The 26,499-nt window shown below is 46.8% G+C and overlaps 1 protein-coding gene across 3 annotated transcripts in view; it reads left to right on the top strand.

Moving 5' to 3' along the window:
* The window catches only part of CCDC13 (coiled-coil domain containing 13), a 28,874-nt gene extending 7,433 nt beyond the window's left edge, over nt 1-21,441 (top strand). For all 3 annotated transcript variants that reach the window (XM_027897615.1, XM_027897616.1, XM_027897617.1), the window contains 13 exons: nt 847-989; nt 3,507-3,596; nt 3,852-3,968; nt 4,509-4,613; nt 5,815-5,979; nt 7,732-7,908; nt 9,420-9,623; nt 10,380-10,495; nt 12,465-12,548; nt 13,345-13,473; nt 15,900-16,054; nt 18,789-18,891; nt 19,066-21,441. In XM_027897615.1, coding sequence (XP_027753416.1) covers nt 847-989; nt 3,507-3,596; nt 3,852-3,968; nt 4,509-4,613; nt 5,815-5,979; nt 7,732-7,908; nt 9,420-9,623; nt 10,380-10,495; nt 12,465-12,548; nt 13,345-13,473; nt 15,900-16,054; nt 18,789-18,891; nt 19,066-19,225 — 1,748 coding nt within the window. In that variant the 3' untranslated portion in view covers nt 19,226-21,441. The remainder of the gene's footprint in view (nt 1-846; nt 990-3,506; nt 3,597-3,851; nt 3,969-4,508; nt 4,614-5,814; nt 5,980-7,731; nt 7,909-9,419; nt 9,624-10,379; nt 10,496-12,464; nt 12,549-13,344; nt 13,474-15,899; nt 16,055-18,788; nt 18,892-19,065) is intronic.
* Nucleotides 21,442-26,499: the final 5,058 nt, after the last annotated feature.

Consider the following 26,499-nt stretch of genomic DNA (forward strand, 5'->3'; position numbering starts at 1 on the left):
AGAGTTAAAGGAATGGCAGCAGCCAAGTTCAACTCTCACACCCCCCCACCGAGGATTTGTCATTGCAGGCTCACATTCCCTGCTGAGCTGGAGGTTCCCGTGGACATTGTTTGCAGTTATATTGATTTTCCGCTTGTGCAAGAGCTTTCCTTCACCTGTGTGACGTGAAAGCCAAGTGACACCAAACAGCCAGTGCTGGGGTTTGCTTTATTTGTGACACTGATCCCAATCCCTGCGAGGAGGGAGAGAATGACGTGTGTGTTGAAGAGGGCAATTAAAGGAGTAATACAGTCAGGCTCCAGGGATAATCACAGGGGGCGTATAAATAGGCACAATGAAAATTTCCTGGACCTTCTCCAGGACCCAGCTGTAATATTGTGCCTGACCTTTGGGGACAGATGTCTAGAAAATGTTCACACCTCTGTTTTCAGCAGCTCCTCCTGTAACAAACAACCAGGCAAAGGAGAGTGTTGTCTTTTTCTGTGATAGTCCAAAAAATCCCGTTCATGATGGTCCTTCTGAGCAGCGAGGAGAAGACACCTCCACCCTTTCCAGGTGGTGATGTCGCTGCAGCCACTGCTGTGGCCTTGAGACACTGTGGCTGTTGCTGAAGTGTGAAATGTGGCTTTGCTGGCCCTGGTGTGATGCTGAATGAAAGGCCCAAGCGTTCCAGCTGGAATCACTGATGTCTCTGCCCTCACTTGTTCATTGAAGTGCCTGGCACAGCTCTGGGAGGAACGGATTGGACAATAAAAGTCCATTGTGCGCCGGGCAGAGAACAAAAGCGTCATCTATTCTGAATCTTGCATGTAAGATGTGACCTCTGCTTTTATGTGTCCTTTTCAGGGACTTCTGGGTTAGCTGGAGATGTTGCAGCCACTAAAATAGTGGAACTGGCCAAGAAGAACCGTGAGATAACTGCTGAGGCCGAGAGCGAACGAGCCAAAGTGAAGCAGCTGAATCACAGAGTCAAGGAGCTGGAGAGAGAAGTGAGGCGTTTTTCTTGTTCTCTTTTTGCATCCTAAAACATAGAAATCCCATCTCTGGGATAGAAAATGGGTTTGACTCATGTTCACATGTTGAATTTGCTTTTATATCCATGTTTACTTTGGGTTCTGCCCATTTCTGTCCGTGATAGGAGAGAGGGGGGTGTGCCCTCAGCTGTTTGTTCCTCTGAAGGAGGAGCCAGGAAAGGATATCCCTACATTATAATGAGCCAAAGATTTATTAAACAGCAGTTAGAAATGTTTACCTGTATTTGAAGCACAGAGGTTTTTCTGATTCTTTGTGTGTGTGTGTGTGGGAGGAGGAGCAAATTTCATCCCAGTATGTCTTAGATTTCCACCTCATTAATACCAGTCAGGAATTTGTACTCTCTTCATCTAAGCTTCATTCATCCACATAAATAAAGCTGTTTTCTGGCACAAGTATTTATAGAACCGAGACATCAACAAACTATATCATGTAAGACAGCGAATCTTCGCTCAGGCAGATTGATTTTTCTGGTTTACTATGATTTTTTTATATGGGCCAACCTTTCACAGGGATAATTTTCCTCAGGTGACTGCTGAAATGAAAATTAGATGCCCTGATGTCAGTGTTTACTTTGTCCTTTACTTTGTCCTCTTCCTTACACAATATTGTTGATTTTTTTCTATATTTTTCAATGTGTTTTTTCTGAACTTTGCTTTCTTAGAAGACATCAGTTAAATGAATCAATAATGTTTACCATGCTGACAGATGCATTTTGACTCCATCTTTCACAGTCACTTATTATCATAAGTCATGCATCTCTCTGAATTTTACCCCAGGTACCTGAAAGATCAAGAAGTCGTAGATTAAATTAAATTTTGGAGAACTCCTGCATAAATCTGGAGTTTTCTGGTCAGAGAGGTCTTGTCAAACAGTTGGCAGGTTGGCAGAGAAGCATCAGGTGTAGTTTGGGACCTAAAAGAATCACACAAGTAGTGGAGCAAATCCTGAATAATTTAAAGGAAAACCAGCTTGGTTCTAATCCCCTACTGCAGAGGTGTGATGGCCATTATTCAGACTTAATATTCTCAGATATATATTATATATATAAAATATTCTCAGATTTTGACCCAAAGAGAAAGGGCCAGGGACATTTCAGGAAAGGAAATATAACTCAAAGCAAAAAAAAGAAAATTTTCAAGAAACAGTAAGTATCGATCAAAGCAGAGGTGGACACTTTATACATGAACAAATCTGTCCCCAGACACCAGGAAAATCAAAATGAAAACCAAATCCAATAACCTGCCTTGTCTGAGGTGAACCACAGTGTGAACCCCACTGAAACCGTGCCCTGGTCCGTGGTCTGTATTTTCTCCCCACCTAATTTGGGATGTCTCTGGTTTAAATTAATGCTGACTGGCTGAGTTTGTGGGTTGTACTTGTTCAGTAGAACTGTATGAAGATGTAAAAGATGGGCAAAATTAAAGCAATATTGGACAGTGGGAGGTATTTATCAAAAATATTGAGTGATAGATAGAAAACACTGTTGGTTTACATATTTTTTGGCTCTTTGCTGGCATGAAAACTGAGAAACACTGTAAATTGTGTTTTAATGTGATTATGTTCCCCCAGTCAGAAGGGAAGGTGTGGCCACTGAGCAATCTCTTGGCAGGGGGTGGTGCATGTAAGGCTGCAAAGGGATGTGTGCAGAAAAATTCCTTAGAATTTGAGCCAAAAGCTGCCAAATCCAGCTGAAATTCCTCATTCTCAGTCCATTGACTACAAGAGTTTATGAGCTGGATAGAAAGGGTGGCCCTAACCCACAAGAAGGGGTGATTTTAGAGCTCTGTGTTTCCCCAGATGCCACTTTAATGAAAAAGCTGCTCTTTTATTCGGGCAAATAATTGAGATTTTCCACCCACGTCAAAGAATGAAGTCCCAACCACCTCAAAGAATGGAGTCCCAAGTTCCTGGCCTTCCCAGCTCCAAATTCCTGCACTCCCATCCAGTAAGAAGTCTTTGCAACCTCAGCACGGGTTAAAAAATGCTACCTTGGAGCTATCAGCTAAAGAAAAAGAGCCTTAACACCATTAAATCTCAGCTGTAGGGTATCAGGTAGTCATTTCTCCTTTTGTATTCCTCTGGTGAGTAGAATAATATGTGCTTTTTATGAAATATCCTGGGCTGGGCAGGGTTTACACTTATGTATATAAACACTAATTTGATGTACCAGTGGTGATAAAATGCCCCAGGAATCTCTGTACGTGAAATCTGATCCCATCTCACCAAGTCAGAGACGTTTGTTGAAGTTATTCCGCAATAAAATAACACATGACTCTTTGGGAATTGTTTCAGAGGGGGAAAAAAAAAATTCTTTCCTACTGACTGTGTTTAAAAACAAGGGGAAATTAATTATTTTTTTATAGACTAAATAAACATCCAGATTTTAATTTTTTTACTAATTAACACTCCACAGAGGGATGCTCTTCGCTGTATCCATTCTACAATAACAATGTTTTTTGCTCTTTTTCCAGCTACAGGCAGCTGTAGAAAAAATACATTCCCTTGGGGGTGATGGTGGTGCAATCAAGGAATCAACTCTGAAGATGCTGGAAGAAAACTTGGTATGAGTTGTAACTGAAGAGGGGAAATCAGAAGCTGATACTCAGTGCAGTCCTTTGCTTAGGACAGGGATGTGTCCCTGTCACCAGTTTTGTGACCATGTTCGGTTTATGCCGCCTGAATACCCCAAAAATCAGGGAGGAAATGGGTCTGGTAAAACAGATACTGTGATCCTGATAAAGCTGATCCTGATGGTTCTTAATCACTTCAGGTTTTCCCTGAGGATTCTGTTCCTACCTATTTTCTTCTCTCCACAGGCTGAAAGTCCAGAGGTGAAAGCACTGCAAGAAAAATTAAACACAGCCAACTTCAAAGCCATGGAATATCGGAACCAGCTCCAATCCTCCGGACAGGAACTGAAGATGACCCAAAAGGTACCATTTCAGGATACATTTCAATTATTTAATGAGGTCTTTGGTTTTAATGTAGATTTCAGTCCCGTGTAAATCAATGGGATTAAAGACTGCTGGAAATAAAGGGGGTGTTTAAACAGTTTGTTGGGGTGACATCCAGAATAACCTTTCCCTCTTTGATTCAGGGTGGATTTAAGTGTTCCTGTGTGCTCTGTTTCCCCTGGTTTCCTTAGTTTGTGTAAGAGACCTGCAATGCAGATCAGAGTAGAGAGTATGGTCCTAAAAATAGAACTCTGCTGACCTTTTTATAAATAATTTAAATGCTCTCCATACTAAGTTTAGCTGTGTCAGAACTGTGCAAGGAAGGGAGGTTGGCTCAATTCCTGATGGCAAGGGGGTGTATTTAGACAATATCTCCACTCTTGCCCTCTTTAATTACGGTTAAATATTCATTATATCAAAAATAACGGTGTATATTGAAAACTTTTAGTAATGCTTGTTTTTACTGCTAGGGAGAGCCCCGACACCTCTATTTGTTGATGTTAATCCCCTTTTTCACAGCTTTTGGCCAGTGAAATTGGGGAAGATGTGAACATTCAGAGTCTCTTGGCCAATTCTGGCAGCTGGCGTGGACGGGCCCAGCAGATCCTCGTTCTCCAAAACAAGGTGAGTTAAGACCCTGGGTGGTTCCATGTCACCTGGAACTGGAATTCTCTTTCTAAATTTGGATATCACCTCAGTTTAAGGTAAAGTCACTGTTAGTTCTTCATTAATTCTTAAAATCCATAGTAATTACTCTATTGCAACCATGCAAGGTTGGGTATTTAAGTGGGAGTCTTTCCCATCTGTGTCAAAGGAGTGAGTTGAGTGACCCTGAAGAGCTGTGGCAGCGCAGTTAAAATCCCAGGGTGTTTTGAAGGTGCCTCCCTCCACTGAGAACAGAAGGAGCCCTGTCAGTGCCTGTGCTCTGACTTAGACACCTTTGTTCAGTGCCTAAAGTCAGATGGGAAGAATTGAGGCCAGATAAGATTTTCAAGTTGTTCCTTAGGGAGCTTCAGTAAAATCTTTAACTCCTGAATCTTCTGAAGGGCTGAAATGTCAGCGGGAGACAGATGAGACAGCTTTGTCTGCATCTAAATAAAACTTCTCCCAGACAATTTGATACATAATTTTCCTACTTTTCTGCTATTTAATTGTATGCCATCAAACTGTGATTTCTGCATTTTGATTGACTGAGGTTGTTAACCTCTGCTTTCCCTTGATCAAATCACATTTCCCTCTGTTATACCCCCTGCCTGGGGTTCACCTGAAGACTGTACATGCTGTTCTCTGCTCTAATGCAGAGACTTCTTTCTGAGCCAGTCTTCTCAGGCCCCTTTTGTAGTCAGTGGGGATCTTGTAAATACAGTCACTGGATCAAAAGTGAGGCAGGTCCATCTCATCTTGGATCCAGCACAGGCAGGGGAACTGAGCTGTGGCAGTGCCCAGTTCCTTCTACTGACTGTAAAAGGAGTCTGCAATGAGTAGGTAAAAAGCAGGGGCTGAGTTCACTTGCCTACACACAGTTCAGATGCTCTGGAGTGTCTGCCTGGCCTCCACATGTGGCTCCAAAAATGAACAGATCTCCCACATGTCTCGAGTCAACCAGAGGTCTGGTGTCATATCTCCTTCCTGCACAGATGCCCTAAAATCTGCATGGTTTGTGAACAGCTAAATTTAAATTTGAAAGACCAGGCACTGCTCTGTGGTAGTTAATAATATCAAGAATTAACAGGAGGTTGCACTCTGAGCTGCCTTTGGTTGTGTCCCTTTGGTGCTGGAACACTGTGACAACCCCCTGCATGAGTCACCATTTATTGTCCCCTAGGTTCGAGAGCTGGAGGGTAAGTTGGGTCAAAACAAGAGCAGAAGATCAGTGATGGAGATTGGTGAGGACTTCCTGGCTCTTGAGGATCCAAGGAGGTTGTCAGCCCAGGAGAAGCACTTGCTGAAACTTCGCAACTTGGAGAAAGAAAAGAAAGAAGCTTTGGAGGTAAAAACCTGTGAACCACCAGAGTCCTGTTTGGAGGGGGTGCTGTGTAATGACTTTCCTGACAGGGTGTGTGTTACACCCAGCCCAGAGACCATCTCACAAACCCACCTGATCTGCTGGAGGAAGTTCTGGCCACATTCCACAGACAAACATGTTCTGGCCCTTGGCCAGGTGTGCATTCTTCATGCAGCGTTAAAAACAAACACCACACGGATGGACAGGGGATCAGAGCCAGCCAGCAGGGGTTTAGGAGGGGCAGGTCCTCCTGTCTGACCAACCTGATCTCCTTTTATGATCAGGTGACCTGCCTGGTGGATGAGGGGAAGGTGGATGTGTCTATCTGGACTTCAGCACAGCCTTGGACACCTTCTCTCCCATGGCACACTCATGGGAAAGCTGCAGCCCACAGCTTGGACAGGGGTACTCTGTGCTAGGTTAAGAAATGGCTGATGACCACTTCTTAACTGGTGGGGAACGGGGCTGCATCCAGTTTGCAGCATCACCAGTGGTGTCCCCAGGGATCAGTGCTGGGCCCAGTCCTCTTTATTATCTTTACTGATGATCTGGATGAGGGGATTGAGTCCACCATCAGCAGATCTGCAGATGACACCAAGCTGGGTGGGAGTATCAGTCTGCTGGAGGGTGGGAGGGTTCTGCAGAGGGACCTGGACAGGCTGGATAAATGGGCTGAATCCAGGGGATGATGTTTAACAAGGCTGAGTGCCGGGTCCTGCACTTTGGCCACAACAACCCCCTGCAGCACCACAGAGTGGCTGCAGAGTGACCAGGAGGAAAGAGGCCTGGGGGTTCTGATCAACAGGAAGCTGAACATGAGCCAGCAGTGTGCCCAGGTGGCCAAGAAGCCAATGGCATCCTGGCCTGGATCAGGAATAGTGTGGCAGCAGGAGCAGGGAAGTGATTCTGCCCCTGCACTGGGAACTGGTGGAGCAGCCCCTCGAGTGCTGTGTCCAGCTCTGGGCCCCTCAGTTCAGGAGGGTTGTTGAGGTGCTGGAGAGCGTCCAGAGAAGGGCAACAAGGCTGGTGAAGGGACTGGAGCACAATTCCCATGAGGAGCAGCTGAGGGAGTTGGGGTTGTTCAACCTGGAGAGGAGGAGGCTCAGGGGAGACCTCATAACTCCCTGCAACTCCCTGACAGGAGGTTGCAGCCAGATGGGGCTCGGTGTCTTCTCCCAGGAACCAGCAGTAGGACAAGAGGGCATGGTCTCAAGCTGTGCCAGAGGAGGTTTAGGTTGGACATTGGAGGATTAGGATGGAATTCTTTCCAGAGAGAGGGATCAACCATTGGAATGGGCTGCCCAGGGAGGGGGTGGATTCACCGTCCCTGGAGGTGTTTAAGGACAGACTGGATGTGGCATCAGTGCCATGGGCTGGGTGACAAGGTGGGGTTGGGTCAAGGTTGGACTTGATGATCTCAGAGGTCTTTTCCAACCTGGTTGATTCTGTGATCCACCTCACACCTCCCTCCATTTGAACTGAACAAAGTTGAGAATCAACCTAATCCCCTCGGATTCCTGAGCAGACAGACCCTTTTTTGCTGCTGGGGAGCAGGCAGTGTTTATAATTCCTGCTTCCTTAGGGATGATACAATATACCACTCCCCTTTTTTAGATTTTTTTTCTTTTTTTTAAGATTCTACCAGGTAAGGTGTGATTCCTTCTGCTCCCCAAAGCACCTGGGGCCTGGTGATGGGTTATAACTGTTGTGTCCTGTGGTGTGTTTGCATCACCACAGAAACTCGCCGGGGAACACCGCGCCCTCCAAAAAAGCCACGAGGAGGTGAAAAACAAACTCGATGCATCCAAAGCCAGGAACAAAATCCTGTGTGGTGAGCTGAAAATCCTGAAGGCACAGATTGTAACCTTGCTGGAGAAGGGAAAACACGACGATGAGCTCATAGATGCCTTGCTGGTAACGGTCTGACTTTATCTGTGGGTCCCAGCCCCCTTTCTGTGAGTGATGAAACATGATGTCACTCAATGGCACAGACAACCTTAGGGAATACAAGAGCCTGATGAATCCAACTGTGACAGCCAGAGGTTTCCTAGTCAGCTAAAGCCCTTCTGCATTTTGGGTCAGGTCATGTGAAGGCTGCAAGACAGCACCAGGTGTGACAGTCGCAGTCAGAGCTGCAAGGATTGGTAGAAACATTTTGCAGGATTGAAATAGGATTTGTCTTGTAGGTAGGTAGAGGAAGAGCTTCATTGCTGACCCACGGAGATGGACTGTATTGTCTGTTCTGCTTTCAGCTCCATTGGTAGATTTTATGTTTTTCTTAGAATGCCTGCAGTTCTGCAAGAATTCCTTTGTTTCCAACACAACTTTCATTTGTTGTGTTACACAGCCCAAAACACACAAGCTGAACCGTCAGTTCTAAACCATGTGCACATTCACTTGCAACAGCTGAAGCTGAGAGGGTTTGGCCCCTTCAAAACAAAGAGTTTCAGCAGACTCAAGAAGCTGAAAAAGAAATAAATGGCTGTTGTCATGATATTGCAGAGTTCTTTAGCCCTGCCATGATTTTAAATAGCCTTCCCCAACTAAAATACTAAATATATATATATATATATATATGAGAATATGGCAGTTCTTAGCAGGGTTAGTTCTGTGTTTTCTGATTCAGCTCCTCACAAGTGTCAAACCGCTTGGATTTCCTTGCTTCTGTACAAAGGTTTTTAGCCAAGACATGTTTATAACTGAGCTGGAATTCACCCTTCTCACGCCAGGCACTGTGAGGAGCTTGGGTGCTGAGCAGCAGATTTAGAAGAGCCAAATAACAGTTGTCATTTTTGCCAGGTCTGAGCGTTCTCACGAAAATTATTGCAGAAAGATGCAAGTTTATTTGGGAAGGGATGGTTGATCTCTTTTATCCCTTATATCAAGGAAGCACTTTCCTTGCAGTTTGTTGGCCTGACAGAACAAACTGTCTGACAGGTATTAGATTTGTCAGTGTGAAAGAAAACCTCCAAAACTCACTGGTGAAACAGCCTGAACGCACAGCTGTCACCTCACAGTACCCTCATCTTTTAATGTCACTGTCACACAATCTGACCGTGGTCTGATTTCACAGAAAGCGCACTGAAATCTTGACTTTCATCCCAGTTTATGAAAATTTAATTCACCCAGTTTATGAAAATTTAATTCACCTTATTTGTCCAAGGCTTGCTCTGTTTTCTGTTGCACTGGGTAGCAAAGCTGCCGCTGAACCAATGAGCTGCAGATTGAATCTCTCAGTTGCTCAGGTCAACACAACAAATCAAACTCCCAGAGCAGCACTGGTGACACCAGTTTGCTCCCACCAAGGAATGGGTTTGGCAGGGCAGGGGCTCGTCCTCCCCTTCCTAAATGGAGATTTGTTTGGGTGCTGTAAATAGTCACTGTGCACAAAATGAAGGTCTCACTCGTCGTTTCTATTTGGTCAGAGCCAGCAGAAGCAAATGCAGGAGATCTTGAAGGACCTGAGCCAGAGGGAGGATGAGAACAAGGAGTCTCGGAAAATAGGGCAGCTCTTGAACAACGAGATTCAGAAGCAGAGCTGCCTCATAGAGCAGCTCAGGGAGATGGTGACTGAACGAGATGCAAAGGCTGAAATGATGGAAGAGGGGATTGGGAAATTCACCCTTCAGGTAGGAGAATAAATGAACCAGAGAAGCACCCTGTGTCATCATTTTAGATCTAGATCCCTGTTGTCTGAGGTGGTTGCTACCTCAAGACAGTCCTACTGACAGTCTCTCCTGGTGGAATAATAAAGCAGGAATCCTCTTTTGTAACTCCTCAGTTCCTTTCCTGTTGGTACATAACTTTTCTTCAAGCTGTTTAAGCAGCAAGAAAACACAGAAATATCAATCCCATCCACAAGTGGCTCCATGTCACGGCTGTCACTTGGCTGACAGCAAGGGCTGGGGCTCCAGTGGGGAACTCCCAGTGTTCACAGTCCTTGGCTGCTGAGAGAAGGAAGCAAACAAAATATGCTAAACCAACATCAGCAGGCTGCTGATCCTACAGTCAGGCTTTGTTAACCCCCCCATCTATGGTGAGATTGTGGATCTGCCAAACACCCCAGTAATGGAACACTGAACCCAGGATAAAACCTGGGTTAGGGACACAAACCAGCTGTGCTGGCAGGGGTGGTGCTGCCCTGTGGGTTCTCCAGTGCCACCGCCCTCAGATTTCATAGGAGACTGCCCTTTTTTGTACTGACTCTTGCTCTGTTTTCATCCTGCAATGGATAGAAATGAAAGAAAAGCTTCTGAGGAGGTCCTGTAAATCAAAAAGCTCCGGCATGCTTTTAGCAATAATTATAAGCTGCTGATTAGGCATTGATGCAGCTATTTGCCTTTGAACTGTGTAATTGGTTTTATAACCTGCTCCAACATTACCAGAAGGAATCTGCCCATCAAGGGGAGGGTTCAGGAGCTGCTGATGCACCACCTTGTGAGCACTCAGAGGCACCTCTGGCATCAGGGAGCAGCGAGGTTGGAAGGATTGACTCTGCCCGGTAAGAAGACCCCAAATGTCAACGTTTAAATCTGTTGGGAGCAATTCAGCAGCCTGGTTTTCCCAGGCAGTTTTATGAAACCACAAGTGCTTTGTTGCCAGCAGCTGTGGCAGCCTGTTTACAGTATATGGAAATCTCTAATCCCATTATCTCTTGGACTTTTGTCCTGGAACAGAGAAGGATATGCAGACTTGCAGACATTACTAGATTTGGCATGATGGCAGTGCAGCTAATTCCTTTTCTCCAGCTCATATAATGTTTATGTGGTCAGCTTAAGTGCCTGGGAGTCTTCTCTTATGGGAAACAGGGCTTCTGGTGAGGAGACTTCTGTGAGCAGGGTGGTGAATTAAAACAGAATGCCATTTTAGGTAAGCACTAAATCACTGGTGCATTATTTAAATCAATAAATACACTTTGAGTAGGATTTACGTGCAGCAGTGTTGAAAACACACCACATCATTTGTCCTTAACAAACACCCTTTTTTAAAGCCTGGCTGAGGAGTGTGTAAATTACACTAATCTTAAAACGGCAATAAATCTGATTTTTGTTTGCAGTGATGTGACTCTGGTTCACTCTGGCTGTGTAAAGACACCAGAGCAAGTTACATCCTTTCCTGTTAAAGTGCTGGGTTTGTGGCTAAAGAGTTCATGGTCTAATTGACAATGAGGATTTGAGGCTGGTCTTAGCGGGCTGGAGGAAATTTTTCATCGAATTGCAACTGATTTTTGTCTCTGTAATTTCCCACCACGTTATTTTAGACGCTGAATTTGGCTTTAAAATGGTCAGCTGTATCCCGGAGTTTAATGGGATATTACTATTAGATTAAAGAAAAATTCTCTTCAGACACCCTTAATTTGAAAGTTTCTGCATCTCCATTGTTGTACCACTGGACTGCCTTTATTCTCCCACTTCTAACCCTGCAGAAGTTGTTGTGCTCTGATGGAGCAAACCTATATTTTATCCCCCCTCTTTTTTTTTTTTTTTTTTTTTTTTTTTTTTTTTTTTTTTTTTTTTTTTTTTTTTTTTTTTTTTTTTTTTTACTTCGTATGTTTGCTGATGGTAAGCAGGAAAAGGAGGTTGGGTAATGGCTTTGCAGAAGCCACTAAGTGCAGTGCATAAATTATTGCCTGTGGACGTGGCTCAAGGCTCTGCCGTGGAAAGAGCTGACGTGTCAGGTGGGCAATGAATGATCCTGAAAGAGCTGTGAGAACTCTTAATAACTTGGTCAGCAAGGCTCACTCCTTCCATTAACTTTAATATGCTGATGAACTCTCCATTCTGTTTCACTGTAGTGAATCATCTTTTCCTGTCAGGAAAGATGAAATGAAAAATGCTATAAATAGGAGCCAGAGCCCCTCGGAGATGGTGAAGTAAAAAAAAAAATCTGCATTTTTAGACCAGGCCAAGTCTGTCATTATCAATTTGATTTTAGGATTAACCGCTCCTAGCCTAGAAGGCAGCTCTGCCTGTTCCTCAGTATTAAGGCTTTACCCTCTTCTTATCTCCAGCCTAAAGACAAGGAAACATGGGCTCAGTCTACAGGGACTTGCCTTTAGGCAGCTGAGCTCATGCTGGGAAAACAAGCACACACCCAAATTTGATGTCCCAAACACACATATCATGATGTATAAAACTCATCCAGGCTGGAAGTGACGCTCCAGTGTGATCAGTTCGCTCTTCTCCTTAAAATCTGAAAGATCTTCATGAGGGCCTTCACAAAGCAGAAGGGTTCAGAAAAGTGTTATTTTTCAAGGGCGTTTGGAAGTGCAAGTTGAGGACCTTGTTGCAGAGCAGGAGTTCATCTGGTTATGGGAATATGTGACACAAAACCACCATCAGAGGGGCACAGTCAGCTGGGTGGAGGTGTGAGATGGGAGTGCTCTTCCCTACAAGGTAGGGATAACCCCAGACATCAGGAAATGACAGGAATTCTTGGAATCCTGCCTGACAAAGCTTCTCTCCCCTCAGCACAGTGTCCAGGATGGGCCACCTGCTTGTGGAATCAGCAGCCACGAGGCCTTCCCTTCTTAGGGATGACATCCCACCTGGAGGGTAAGGACGTGAACTTCATCTTCAGCAAGAGAACATGAACTTCATCTTCTGCCGTACTCCACAAGCTGCTGGCAAACCTTGTCCTTGTCTGCCTTGTCTCTGGAACAAACAGCTCCTTTTACCATCCTTCCTACCTGATGCTGCCCAAGAGCTCTGGCACAGGCTCTAACAACTTCTTGCTATCTTAATTTTTTAATTGATTGCTGGTTTGACAGCACATAAATCCATTTTTTTCCCCATTTTTACTGCCAACCACCAAGATTTCTCTTGCCTTTCATTCTAAAGGAGACACTCCTGAATGCAGAGAGGTCAGAGGAGTAATGAAGTGCATAATAATGGGATACATGGGAAAACTGCCCCTTCCTTTCATCACATGTTGGGCACAAAAACAGTCATTGTAGGAGCGCTGCCTGAAGCCTTTCAGAGGGAGAAAATCAATAGCAGGGCATTTAATAGCTGAGTGTAGCACTTTGGAGATAGAATCCTCTTTGGCAGGAGAGTCAGGGACAATGAATTGGCCAGAGGTGGAAGTTTGGGGTTTGGGGGGTGATGGGAAGGTGAAGCAACCTGGAAACACTTTTCTAATGAAACTCACAGGGGCTTTATTTCCAAATATTTCTATTTATTGTATTCCAGACATTGATGCTGGGGGGGGGGGTAGCGAGCCTGGCTCTGCCTTCTGGCTGAACCTTCAGACAGGTGTTATTTGGGTATGGTTTTCAAATCCTGCCTTTTGTTTCTCTTCTTTCCTTTCTGGAACGGGAAAGAGCCTCTCTTGTGCTTGTGCTGCTTTCAGGCTCCCTGGCACTGCCATCCCAGAGGGGAAGGAGCTGCAGACCCAGGTGACGGAGCACAGGGCCCTGTGCCAGGCTGCTGAGGTGGAGAGGGACATGCTCCTGGAGCTGGTGACTGCGCTGCAGAAAAGGTAGAGCCTGATCCTGCCTGTCCTTTGTGGGATCTTGTGGTTTGGGAACACTCAGAGTCTCTAAAATGCAGAACACCACATGGGTACAGTGGGATCCTTTCCTTAAATAGGGGCTTTTACCTTTTTTTTTTTTTTTTTTTTTTCTGCTCAATTTCCCCTGCCTGGCTGATGATTCATTTCTTTTATTATCCTTGTAGAACAAAGGGCAGGAAAATAAAGGAGCCATCTTCAAGCTTGCTGCATCAAGATAAAACTAGAATTCCTGTATTTATGCATTCATGGAGTTATTTAGGCAGCAATACTATTCAGCAGTAGTAAATACTGTAATTAGAGTTATAATCTGACTAAGGTTCCAAAGCTTCTCACATTCTTTTTGAAGTTCCACTGTTTCCTTTCCTAAATGAATTTCTTCTGGTTTAACTGAAGCATAGCATTGATTTTTATTTTAAATTTCATTTTCTCTTATTTAATTTGATGTAAGATGATGTTAAAAGCCAACTATGTTTTAGGTGGACAAGGGAAGCAAAGTCTTTTCTCTTTGGACACCTTTCAGCTACTGTTTCTTTTCTTTTTTTTTTTTTTTTTCCCCATTTAGGGATTTTTTTTTTTTTTTTTTTTTTTTTTTTTTTTTTTTTTTTTTTTTTTTTTTTTTTTTTTTTTTTTTTTTCCCCAGTTAGGGAATGTGTGTTATTTGATTCCCAAATCTGTATTCTAAAATAGGAAGCGTATTTTTGTCTGTGTGTTTGTTAACACAATAAGCACAGTTTGTTTACTTGCTTTATTTGACAATAGTTATCATTCTCACCTGTCTAACTTATCCTGTGTGATTAATCACAGTCAGAAAAAAAAAATATATTTTTTTAAGGACCTTGGAAAAGATGCTTCTAAAGGGTAAATCCTGCAGATACATGGTGGGAAAATCTTTTTTCATGTTTGCAAGCCCAGTGACTTTAACAGAGCTTTGCAATCAGATGTAAGGATGGAGGTGTGATAGGTGAGATGGGGCCAGCACCAGTGTGGGATAATGAAGAGCAGAGCTGATGAAATGCACAGTAAAATGCACCACAGGCTGATGATTCAGCAGCTCCACAGTTATCACACATTTATCAAGCAGGTAACATAAATTTTGTGAGACTGTGGGCAATAACTCTGGGATAATATAGCACCCAGTCAGATTTCAACATCAATATATGTAAAAAAAATAACCAAGTAAATCAGGCATTCCTCCTTCTCCCTCCCCTTTTGGAATGTAACAGAGCTCAGGTAACACAGATAATGCTGAAATCAAGAGAAGAGCACGGGGAAGGGTGAAAAGTGGGATTTTTCTACAGCATTTCGAGTTAAATTATTCATGTTGGCAAATTATGTAATTAAAAAAACAAGCAGTCTTGCCATTTTTCCTCTGCTTTTTTGTCTAATGGGGATGCTGCTGGAACACCTGATCAAATGAAAGTGTAGTGAATTCAGAGCCACTGAGAGAAAGGGAATGTCTCGTGGCACGTCAACCAGCCTGGGAAGTCACTGCCACAGGAGGTCGAGTCCTGCCCACAGCTGGGTTTTTAAGACAGTGATATAATTTTATTATAATTGTAATTTTTTCTTTTTTTTTTAAGTTATGTCAGCTAGGAGGGAAATCAACTAATCAAATCTCTTGATTCAGAGAGTGATCAGCCTCCCCCGTGGGCTCAGGAAGGGAATTCTTTCAGTCTGCACGTTGCAGCAGTGAGGCAATTGGTGTTTCTCTCCGGCTTTAAACTCCTGTAAATCACTTGCTATCAGTCACTGCCCCACGAGATGCACCAGTGACTGTGTCTGTGGGTGCACATTAGATTTCTGTAGTTAATTTTCTAACATGTGTGGGGTGAGTAGAGGCAATTTGCTCTCCTGTGCTGTTCTGCAAGAGTGAGCCATCAGCTTCTTTTCCCCTCACTCCCTTCCACGGCCAAGTTTATTAAAAGCAACATCAAGTTCCTTTTCTTCCCTGCAGATAACTGACACAAACCAGTTAAATGCTGCACAGTGCTTCTATAAACTGTTTTCCTTCCAGACTTTCCCAGAGTGCTTAGAAAAAAAAAATGCAGTTTATTATTCCTGTAATAAAAGATCTCTCCTCAGCAATCCCCAGCTTTCCCACTCATGCCCGTGGTGAACTCACACAGGTTAAGGGATCTACAGGATCTAGGCAACCTCCATTTACAAACCCATCATTTCTAACTGTACACATCATGTTTTTGCATATTGGGAATATGTCCTATGAAACAATTTCACTGGGATTTCTGCCTTTGGATGCGTGGAAAATTCTTTTCCCCCTGTTGGCAGCTATGCAGCACACGAAGCAGGATTCAGCACCAAGAGTGATTTGACATAGACATGACATAAATAAGCTGAAATCCCTTTTGTTTTTTGGGTTTTTTTTTTCCTGTCAGAGTGGAGGAAAGCAGCAATAAAGTCTTGGAAGCTGAGAAGGTGCTTCAAGAACAGCAGTGGCAAACTGTCATTTTGGAGCAGGAGCTTGAACGGCTGCAAACAGATCCAGGGAAAAACACAACTGGACAGAAAGCCCCCCCGAGGAGCAGAAGAGGTGAGGTGGAACACTCAGCCCCAACTCTGCCCCCCCCATTTCACCTCTGTGTTAATAGACAGCAACAACATTTGGGCTCCATCTGTCAAACCCAGACAAGGGCCTGACCTCGCACGTGGTGCCCGGGACCTGCCCAGCTCCAGGGGAACAACACAGGAGGGAAAATCCCAGCCCCTCTTAATTCAGGAAGAGGTTTTGAGACAGATTTAAGTGGGAACAGGATTTTTGCAACATGGGATGTGACAGTCTCCAGAATTAAAAGAAAAAAAAGTTGCCCCTGCTCTGTGTTGCCCCTGCAGCCACTTCTGTGCTCCCTTCGCTCTTCTGCCTGAGGGATCCAGCTGAAGGTTAAGAGCAGGATTAAAGGACGCATCCCAATTTAAGGCCTGTCAGTGCCCGTGAAAAACTAGTGCTGGTGATGAAGTAATTAGATCTGGTGTAATTTATTATCCCATGAACGTGATAATCTCCTGCTATAAATGTGAAAGCCTCCCCGGCGTAGTTAAAGGAGAAGAATTCATGGTGGACGTTAAAATTTTTATTTCCCTGATCAGGTCCTTTTATTGCTTAAGGACTCTGATTCTGTAAAGTGTCTAAACCAATAAAATGGCACATATTCTTAAGGAAACTTTTCCAGGGGTTTGCCTTTTAATATCTATTTTCATGAAGTAAAAGGGCTTTAAATGCCAGGAGATGAACGGCAGGAAGGGGAATTTCAATTTGGTGAATGTTGGGTTGGTGTCAGGGTGAGTTGGGGTGACCAGAGGGACCACAACCTTTATCCTGAATGGGGACTGAATAAGGTGAGAGGCTTTGGAGTCCTCATATGCTCATCTGCTGATGCCCAGAGGGAAGAAATCATGGTGTGTGTAGGGACTGGTAGCAGCCAGGAGAGATTTGTGGGAATGCAGCTCTCAGTGATACACTTTTTCCTGATTAAACAGTATGGGAGCATTCTGGTGCCGTCTTTTGGAGCATTTAAGTGAGTTTTTGAGGGCTCAGACTTTCATACAGCCTCGTGAAGCGTTGATGTGTTGCTCTGTTGTCATACATGCGCTCCATGTACATTTTTCTTTGCAACTTCCAAGAGATAACGGGATAAACTTTGAGGTCCTGAGCCATTTTGGTCAACTTGTTGTGCTGTAATAAGGTAATTCACCTCTGGTGGTTGGCATTTCACAGCCAGAGGAAGCAGCAGCTCTTACCAGTGTGGCAGATTCCTTCTCACTAAATACTTAGTTCGTTAATCTTCTCCGCTTAAGGACTAAAAGCAAAAGTAGAAAAGGATTGGCAGTAAGACTAATAAGAAGAAATCCTCCCTAAATCCGTAAGATGAGTCGGTAACAATCTACTTCACTCCCCTGCTTTGATGAGAGCTCAGCCCCTTGTGATGTGCCAAAACTCTGCGGAGTTTGTACAAAAACTGAGTCTGCAAGTCTGTAATTCACCTCTTCAGCAGAGCATGGGGGTTATCTGACTGCTTTCATGGCAGAGAGCTGAGGAAATAAGAAGAAATGAAAAGCTTGAATATGAAACAGAGAGTAGAAAACCTGCTAATTAACATAATATTTTCTTTTGTTTCTGGGAGTGCCAAATTGGAGAGAGCTGATCTAATTGCTTATCTAATGTTTCTAGTTTCTCCAGTTCAAGGGAAGAAGATAATGATGCTAAGTAGGTAGAAACAACCCAGTTGTGTTTTTTAAAATTATTCAGGCTTTTCATTTTCCATGCTGCCTCTTTTTTTTTTTTTTTCCCTACCTTATCCAAATTCCAAATTATCAAAGAATAATCCCAGAGGAGGACAGGTAAGTAACAGCAGGTTTTCCTCAGCCCTGTAAAACACAGCCCCAAGATCAAAAGCGCTTCTTGGTTACACAACACAGCCTTTTCTTCTCCTTTGTTTTTGTCAGAGCTCAGTAGTCTCCAACCAGGTCCTTTTAGATATTCCACATTTAGTGTTCTTAATAGCCAATTTACTTATTTGAAGAGATTTGATGTTCTGAGGGATGTGACTTCGGAAAAGTGATACAGCAGTGCACTGAAACACAAGCACGAAACAGCAGTTACATGTACAGTAGGATCACAATGTTTTGGCTTCTCCAGTCCCAGTAGTAAATCTTGAATTATATTTTTGAATTATATTTTCTCTATAACCCTGAAAAAAGTTTCTGTGTCCCTTTGAAATGACAGGAGCTTCATCTTTTGGGTGGACAATCCTAAATTAATTTAGAACCTTAGTTTGAAGCACATTTAACTTCTTGTTTTTATGCTGAGGGTGTAAGTGCTTTACAAAAGCTGTTCCAATATGTGCCACACTCAAACGTTGTCACAGACACTCAGGAAATAACAGTTGGCATAATCTGAAACGCAATTGCCAAGGTTAACATCAAAGTAATCCTTTTCAGCTGTTCATTGTCACTCACTGTTTTGGTCACTTAAATATTATGGATTAATTGTTTTCCTCTCTACATATGTAGACACCTGTATTACTGCATTTAGCCCTGACATGCAAATTCATCATGTTTGTTTGTTTGTTTGTTTGTTTGTTTGCTGAAAGGAGATTTTTAAAAAAAGTCTGTCCTATATATTTACATATATTATCATTATCAATATTATCATGGATATACATAGAAGTTAATGGATTCCTTAGTATTTATCCACCGTTTCTTGAGATTTACTCATTAAAAACAACTGCTTGTGTTACTAAAACCCCCTTTTGTGATTAATTCTACAGCCCAGCCTGTGGCTCACTCAAGCCTCCCTGACAGGAAGGAGCTCCCTGATTTCCCCCTGTCCCAGCTGCCCCTGGAATCAGAGCTAGAGGAGCTGAGCACCAGGTAAGTTTTCCCTCCCTCCAAGCCGTGTTTACCCTTTCCCACCTCCAAAAGGGAGGGAACAAGTGTAAACTCTGCTCTTTCTCACGCCTGTCACCAATTCACCAGAGACCCCCAAAACAGAAGAGCTGTTTTGATTTGCTCACAGGAAAAGTTTTCCCCTTTGTTTCCTCCTAGGCTTGTGATCCAGCTGGATGAGAACAAAGCTCTGCAGGCTGCTTTGGAATCAACTGTGAGAAAGAAGGAGGAAGATTTGAAACTGTATCAAGACACAATGGAGCAAGTGAAGGATATCTTTTTACAGGCCATTCAGCAGCAGAAACAAGAGAAGAGTTGAGGGAGATATCCCGAGTTCTTTGGGCTGCAGAGCAGGGAGGGAGCCCGGGCATCGTGCCCGGGAATTGGAGTAGTGGCAGTGTAGTTTTGCGGCCTCAGATCTTCAGCATTTACAGGAGAGGCTGAGAAAGAGAGATGAAATACAAAAAAGTGGAGGTTTCACGTGTCAGCAAATTCTGTCTGTAAGTTGGCAAGCAGGGCTGCACAGGCTGGAGTCGGTGCACTCAGAAAGCTGCAATTCCACAGTGGGATTTTGGGCAAAACCTCTCTGGTTTCAACACAGTGTTCCCTGAGAGGGCTCCATATTCAATGTGCCTTTATCGGCTCAGGAAGGAATTTGCTGTACAAAAGTTAGGCCAGCCCCCTTCCTTGGAACAAACTGAGTTCTGTTTTTATCAGCACGCTGCTACCTGTCTGTCTGAGGCTTTCTGCAGCACTGCAGTGCTGAGGGACAGGGCTAGCCTGGCCTGTGAATGCCTGCAAGTGAATTTTGGGGTGGCTCCACTCACCATTCCAACCCGTTTCTTTGCTTGAAGAGGCTTCTGAAACTCAGTGGAGTTTCCACTGAGAAGCTGCCCTGTGCAGCTCATCCCTGCAGCGAGTCAGACCTGCCTTAAACTCAGCTCCTTCCATACCAAATTCACCATCCAGGTTATGAATTCCCTATTTCTGGGTCTCTGCATCCATCCATCCATCCATCCACCAGGCAGATCTTGTTCTCTCTGGAAAGAAATGCCACAGAACACAGGCAGGTCCTCACACTGCAGCAGTTGTGGGACTTTTGGAGGTGCTGCCAGCCCTGTCCTTCCCTCCTGCAGCACAGTGAGAACACGGAGTGCAAGCTAATAAGGCATTAACATGCATCCTGCCAGGGAGAGCAGCCTTGGGGATTCCAGGCAAATGGAGAGCCAGTCATTTTTGTACAGTGCTGCTTTTGTTTCTCAGCTCAAAGTCTGGAAAGCTCTTCTTTTTCTGCTCTGCTTTGTCAGGCTCTTTCTCTGAGCCTGAAGTTTGTGAGGCTTTAACCCCGGACAACACCACCCAGGGCAAAGTGGATTTTTGTGGAGGAAAAACTCCCTCTTCCCTGTGCTCCCTTCCCCAGCACAGGGATTTCATCCTGATTCCCTTTGTGCAGAGTGAAAATGAGCAGAGCAGGAGTTCCTCCAGGTGTGTCGTCCCTGTGCCTTTTTTTCCTGCTTAGATTCCAAGATAATCTCTTTTCAGACAGTTCATGGAGTCCCTGATGGAGGAAGTCACAAGAGCTGAGGATAAACTCAGCTCCTGGGGGTTTCTCTCTGTACTTCCCAGCCCTTCTCTGCTCCCCCAGCACTGCCCTACAGCTCAGCAAAGCTGTCAGCTGCCTCTCTTGCAAAAAGCAGGACCAAAACACTTCCCTGCCATGTTTTCCCTGCTCACCCTGCCAGTTGCACCGGAGGAAAAAGCATCTTGCAACCTGTGATGGTCCCTGGACAACCTGAGGAATAAATCCTGTGTTGAGAGAGAGAGAGAGTTTCATCCAAGTGAGCTGTGCCTTGTTCCTGTTCAGCTCCATCCTGATGATTATGCAGAGGGGAACAAATCATCCCCCACCTCTGGCAGATATTTTAAGGACCTGCAGGAGTGGGCAGATCCCCTTGACAAAGCTGCCTGAGCCGGGGCAGGGCTGTGGAGACTCCGCCGAGCTAAATCCGGGCGGCTGGAGATTCTGATTTCGCTTACACAGGAGTGTCAATCCGTAAGATTTTCCCAGCAGCGGAGCAGAGCGATCTGCCACCCTGCCTTGCCTCCTGTCCCGGTGCAGCAGTGGAAATCAACCCACTCTCCAGTGAAACACCTCTGAGTCAGCCCCTGGAGCACAGGGAGGGAACTGGGATGTTACAGAACACATCTGGCTCGCCAGCACGTGCTGCAGACCTTTTTTTTGCAAGTGCTGCAACGCTCATTCCTTTAAACATATGCTTGTTTGGGGTTGCACAGAAGCATTTTCCCTTTTTTTTTTCCTGCACGCACGCACAGAGCCTTGACAAAGAAGGAACTAAAGCACTGTAAACCAATTTATTTAGAGAGCCTGTACCTGTGAGTAGCTGTTTCTCATGGAAATGTGCAATCTGTCTCCCATCACATAGTGGGGTGGGGGGGTTGGGTCTGAACACAGCCCAGATTGTCCAGAGCTTCTCAGTTTTCACCTTCATTTTGAAATAAATTCCCTCTGCACTTTGCACAGAGTGGCCTGCCTTTGAATTCTCCCCGTGCTGACTCTTGCAGCAACTGGTTCACAGTTTTCAAGGGATGAGACCAATTTCCTTTGCAGCACATGTCATTTTGTTGCTGAATAGAAGAAACCCTGGCAGACCTTGGAAGCAGCAGCTCCATGGATCCCAACCCATCACTCAGAGAACAAAATCAATGAAAATATTCTTCTCCCTGCCTGGAGAACCCCCTGGTGCTGGTCCTCAATCCTGGGATCTCTCTCTGGCGCCCTGGATGTGCTGTTTGAGTTCTTTTAGGGATGGAGCTGGACTTGATATGAAACCCCCACAACCCCCTGCTTTCCTTTTCAGTGTTTCTTTTTCCTCCTGCTAAAATCCCGTGTTTCCATTCTCATTTGGATTTCTCTGGCTTCAGTTTACAACCAGCCATTGTTATCCCCCTCTTAGCTAAAAGCAGTGTGAGTCCCCAGCTTTTCCTCCCTGGGACAACCTTCATCCACTGACAAGTTGTGTCACAGGCAGCTTTTTGATAAGCTCTGAGTTTTTTTCAGTCTCTCACTGTAGCAGAAGGTGGTGACAGACTAGAGGTGACACCCCTGGCACAGGCTGGTGGATACAGTTAAGCTTAATTTTGCTGCAGATATTTGGCTGTGGACACTCCTTGTTGGGATCTGGGCAGCTTTTAACTCCAAATAGGAGTCCTCCAAGCACTTGGAGGTTTTATCCTGCCCTGGAGCTGGACAGAGCCCTCCCGTAAATCAGCCATCAAGTGCCTGATGGATGCATCCCATTTTAAAGTACAGCTGAACCCCTGGGAATAGAAGATCTTTGATGAATTGTCATTGTTTTCCTCTGGGCCTGTGCCAGGTGTTTACCTGTGAAGAGCTCTCCAAAGCAGCTGTAACATGAATTAAGTGGCGTCAGGGTGGTTAAATGTAGATGGTTTTGACACAGGAGAGCTCTCCCTGCCCTGGGATCCACTTGGACAAGGGGCAGAGGATCAATCAGCTGGTGGGACGAAGCTGATCCCACTCTAACAGCTCCAGTGGAGAGCCCTGGGTTGTGGATGGCTCATTCCTGAGGCTCCAGAGCAGGACAGAGGTGTGAGGAGGAGACGGATTTCAGTCCTTCACGTGAGGAAGCTGGTGGCAAAGGGGAACTGAGCTGCAAAATGCTTTGCCAGCCCCTCCACAGCCCCAGCCAGCAGCTGCTACTGCCCTGCAAGCCACAGGGCCCTCACCCCATGCAGGACAAAAGGAACGAGGTTCAGCTTTAAATGGAAAAACAGCAGAGCCCCCTGTGCTCTAAATTAAGCCCTGACTGAGCCAAGAGGGGTATTGGGTTTCTCCCTTCATCCTCTGCCCTCCCAGCCCAGCTCCCAGCCGGCTGTTCCCATGGGACAGGGTGGCCTCACTCCACAAATGCCACTTAAGTCCCTGGAGTCTCCACTTACAGCTCCCAAACCATCCACAGCCCTGGGCTCTGGGCAGCTCATTTGTCAGGGAGTGATCTGTGGGATGCACTTGTGGCAGCAAGGGATGGGGGGGGGGGGGGGTGTCAGTCCAGCCACTGGTCTAACTGGGCCATTTTTGAGGGGAATGGGAGGGGATTGTGAGGAGAGGAGGTGAAGGCAGTGGGGTTTGACCTGATGGTGGGTGGGAGGAGGTGGTGGGAGCCTCCTTCAAAGTCTTTCCCTGGGGTGGCAGGAGGCCCTGGGACCACTGATGGAGTTGGGCCATGGGGGATGGGCAGAGCCGTTCTGGGGGTGCTGGGAGGGATCCTGAGAGGGACCTTGCATGGGGGACACATTCCCTTCTCCTGAGCCATCCTGCTGGCTGGGAGGTGCCTGCTGAGGTCCTGGTGGGGTTGGCACGTTCCCAGTGACGTATTTTGGTGAGGAACCCGATGGAACAACCCAAGGCAGCAGGAAACAGTCCGTGTTGGGCCAACAAGAGAGCAGGAGAGGGACTTTTGACAAGGACATGGAGTGATGGGACAAAATGGCTTTAACTGAAAGAAAACAGGGTTAGATGAGAGATTAGGAAAAAAATTCTTCCCTGAGAGGGTAGGGAGGCCCTGGCACAGCTTGCTCCAAAAAGCTGTGGCTGCCCCATCCCTGGAAGTGTCCAAGACCAGTGGAAGGTGTCCCTGCCCATGGCAGAGGGCTGGAACTTTCCAACTGTCCCTTCCAACCCAAACCACTCTAGGATTTTACAATTAAAACCCCCTCTCCCTCCCATCCAAAGATCTGTTCCAGCAGCCAGGAGGGTTGTCTGGTGTCCCCATTAACATCTCCAGCTCGTGCTATGCCTCGCTGGGACAGAGCCAAGCACTTTTCCTTGAACCCCCTCCACCACCTTCCCACTCATTTTCTCGGACACTGAAGAGTGGCTTGGCCTCAGCTCCTGTGCCACAACTTCCAGCAACCCACCCAGCGTTTGAAAAAATACCATTTAAAGCATCTCAAAGCCATAAACACTGGGACAGTAAAACACAGAGGTCTCACCTGTGCTGAGGATGGTTACATTAAAAATAAATCATAATATTAGAAATCAAGGGGAGGTGTGGTTAATTTTTTTAGAATATGTATAAATTAAAGCAAAAAAAAAAAAGATTTGGGGGCTGTTTTTCTGTTTTTCATGGATTGGGATGGGGGGGGTGAGCGTGTTTGGGAGCCAGAGGAGTGACACGGATCTGTCAGTCCCCAGTGACCCTTTCCTCGTGTGCCTCCCCACACCGCAGGGAGCCGATGTCCCTCTGCATCCACAGACACGATTTTTCCCTCCTGCCGAGCCTCTTGGATGTGGCCGTAAACCCCTCCCTGCCTGCCACAGGCGGAGGGAGCGCGAGGAATTGTGTCCCTTGTGCTTATCTGCACCGATCTCTTAATTACTTCGCCTCTAAGCACGCAGTCAATTATGCCAAGGTCGGGAGCCAAGTCCCCGGGCAGCGCTGGAGCTGCAGCAGCGGGATGCAGGAATCAGGCTGGGGCTAAAGGGCATCTCAGAGCCCGAATCCCGCCCCGGCTGCGGCAAATTTAAGTGGCTCATCAAGTGCTGAAAGTGCTGGCCACACAGCCGAGGCCAAGGAGAGTCTCCCTCTGTGCTCACCAGGTCAAAAATGACGCTAAAAAGCCTTTTTGTTCGCAGCAAAGCTGGGCGGCCCCGGGGGCTGCCCGTCCTGGAGACCCCCCCCCCCCCTGCGGAGCCCAGAACGCATCATCTCACCCCAGACCAGGCGAGCCGGGGAGGGATTCATAAAATTCGGAGTTCTGTGCTTGGTTTCTGTCCCCTGACCCTAAAGGCAGCTCAGGAGATGATCAGGGATGATGGCCCCAGTGTGAGCTCTCGCCAGACCTCACAGGGATTTGGAAGAAAGCTTTGGCCCCAGGGCAGGGGGATGGAGCTGACGCCGTGTTGATTTGCTCTTGGCTGAGCTGGGTTCGCCAATCCTGAATTAAGAGAAGCCACAACCCAACCCAAGCCCCTTCCTACTATTCCTGGTGTTCCCTTCCTTTGCTGGGGATGCTGGAAGCTGAGAAGGAGAGCCCAAGGGTGGTTTGTAGAGATCGTGAACTCCCTGAGGTTGAAGAAGAGCTCTGAGATCACCAAACCCACCACTAAGCCACGACCCCGAGTGTGTTTTTCGAACACCTTCAGGGATGGAGATCCCACCACTTCCCTGGACAGCCTGTTCCAATGCCTGACCACCCTCCCAGTGACGAAATCTTTCCTAATATCCAACCTAACCCCCCTCCAGGCGCATCTTGGGGTCGTTTCCTCTTGTCAGGACACTCGTTACCCGGGAGCAGGAGATGCTGCAATCTCCGAGCCCCGAACGGGTTTAAACTCCTCCAAGCCAGGGAGGAATTGCACCTTTTGGCTCCGTGCCTCACCTTCCCCATCCCCGTGCAGTGTGAGCACACAAGGTGACGGGGGGCTACTCTCTCAGCCTTACAGGGCTTAAAGTGGGGACCCAAAATTTTTCCTGCACTGGGAAGGAGCGTGTCCCTGCCTGGGGGCTGCCGTGCCCCGGGGCTCCCCCGGGCCGTGTCCCCTGGCTCCGGGTGAGCTTTGGCAGCCAGCACAGGTCCTCTCCGGCAGCTGCCGTGACAGACAGCTCCCGAGCCACCCCCCTCTGCAGTGCTGCTCTAAAATAAAAATACCTCCCGCCCGCTCCGCTCCACTCCCAGCCAAACTTCCTCCAGGGGCAAGGTGGGGGGACGGCAGCCCAAAAATACACCCACGCCCCCCCCCTCCCCCCCCAGCCCCACCAAGCCGGACTAAGAGATGCTGTAGGGCAAGTCAGCGGCCCCCAAAACCTTTTGAGGTTCCCCCCCTTCCCCTTTTCCCCCTCCTTCCTGGCCCCCCGTCGCGGTGCTGGATCCTGGATCCCCGACCCTCGCCCGCCTCCCCCCGCGGCCCTGGGGCTCAAGGTCAGTAGCGGGGAGCGATGTGGGGCCGGGGGGAGCCACGCTGGGGGTGGGGACACGCTGCCCCCGCACTTCCAGGGCTTTTTGTCACCTCTGCCTGTCCCCAGCGCCCGGCCGGGGGTGCGGGGGCGGCGGAGGGGAGCGGGGGGATGATGAGGATGGTGATGAGGATGAGGATGCCCCGCAGCCTCTCGGACCACTGGGGACCCCCCTGTGCACCTGACTCGGCATCCTGGGGACGATCGGGAGTTAAACTTGTCCGAGAGATCCCCCGCCAGCCCCCACAAAGGGTCGTTCACCGCCTCCCGCCGGCTCCTTTGCGGGGTGGCCTTGCTCCCCCTCCAAAAACAAACAAACAAACAAACAAAAGCTTTGGAACGCATGGAAAAGAAGGGGGGAAGAGCTTTTTAAAAGCACGTCCGTGTGTGCCCTCCCGCCGCAGGGGAACCGCAGCGCTCGCCCGCAGCGGCCCCGCACCGGGAGTGGCCGCGGGGTGACCCCCGAATTCCCCTCCAGGCTGAGCCCCGATTTCCCCCCGGGCTGAGCCCCGATTTCCCCCCGGGCTGAGCCCCAGTTCCCCCGGGAAACGCGTTTGTTCCACGCTGCGGGGAGAAGGGCTCACCCCGCATCGCT

This window comes from Empidonax traillii, unplaced genomic scaffold, assembly GCF_003031625.1.
Source record: "Empidonax traillii isolate 1590-97213 ecotype Southwest subspecies unplaced genomic scaffold, ASM303162v1 scaffold553:size485074, whole genome shotgun sequence".
Lineage (NCBI taxonomy): Eukaryota > Metazoa > Chordata > Aves > Passeriformes > Tyrannidae > Empidonax > Empidonax traillii.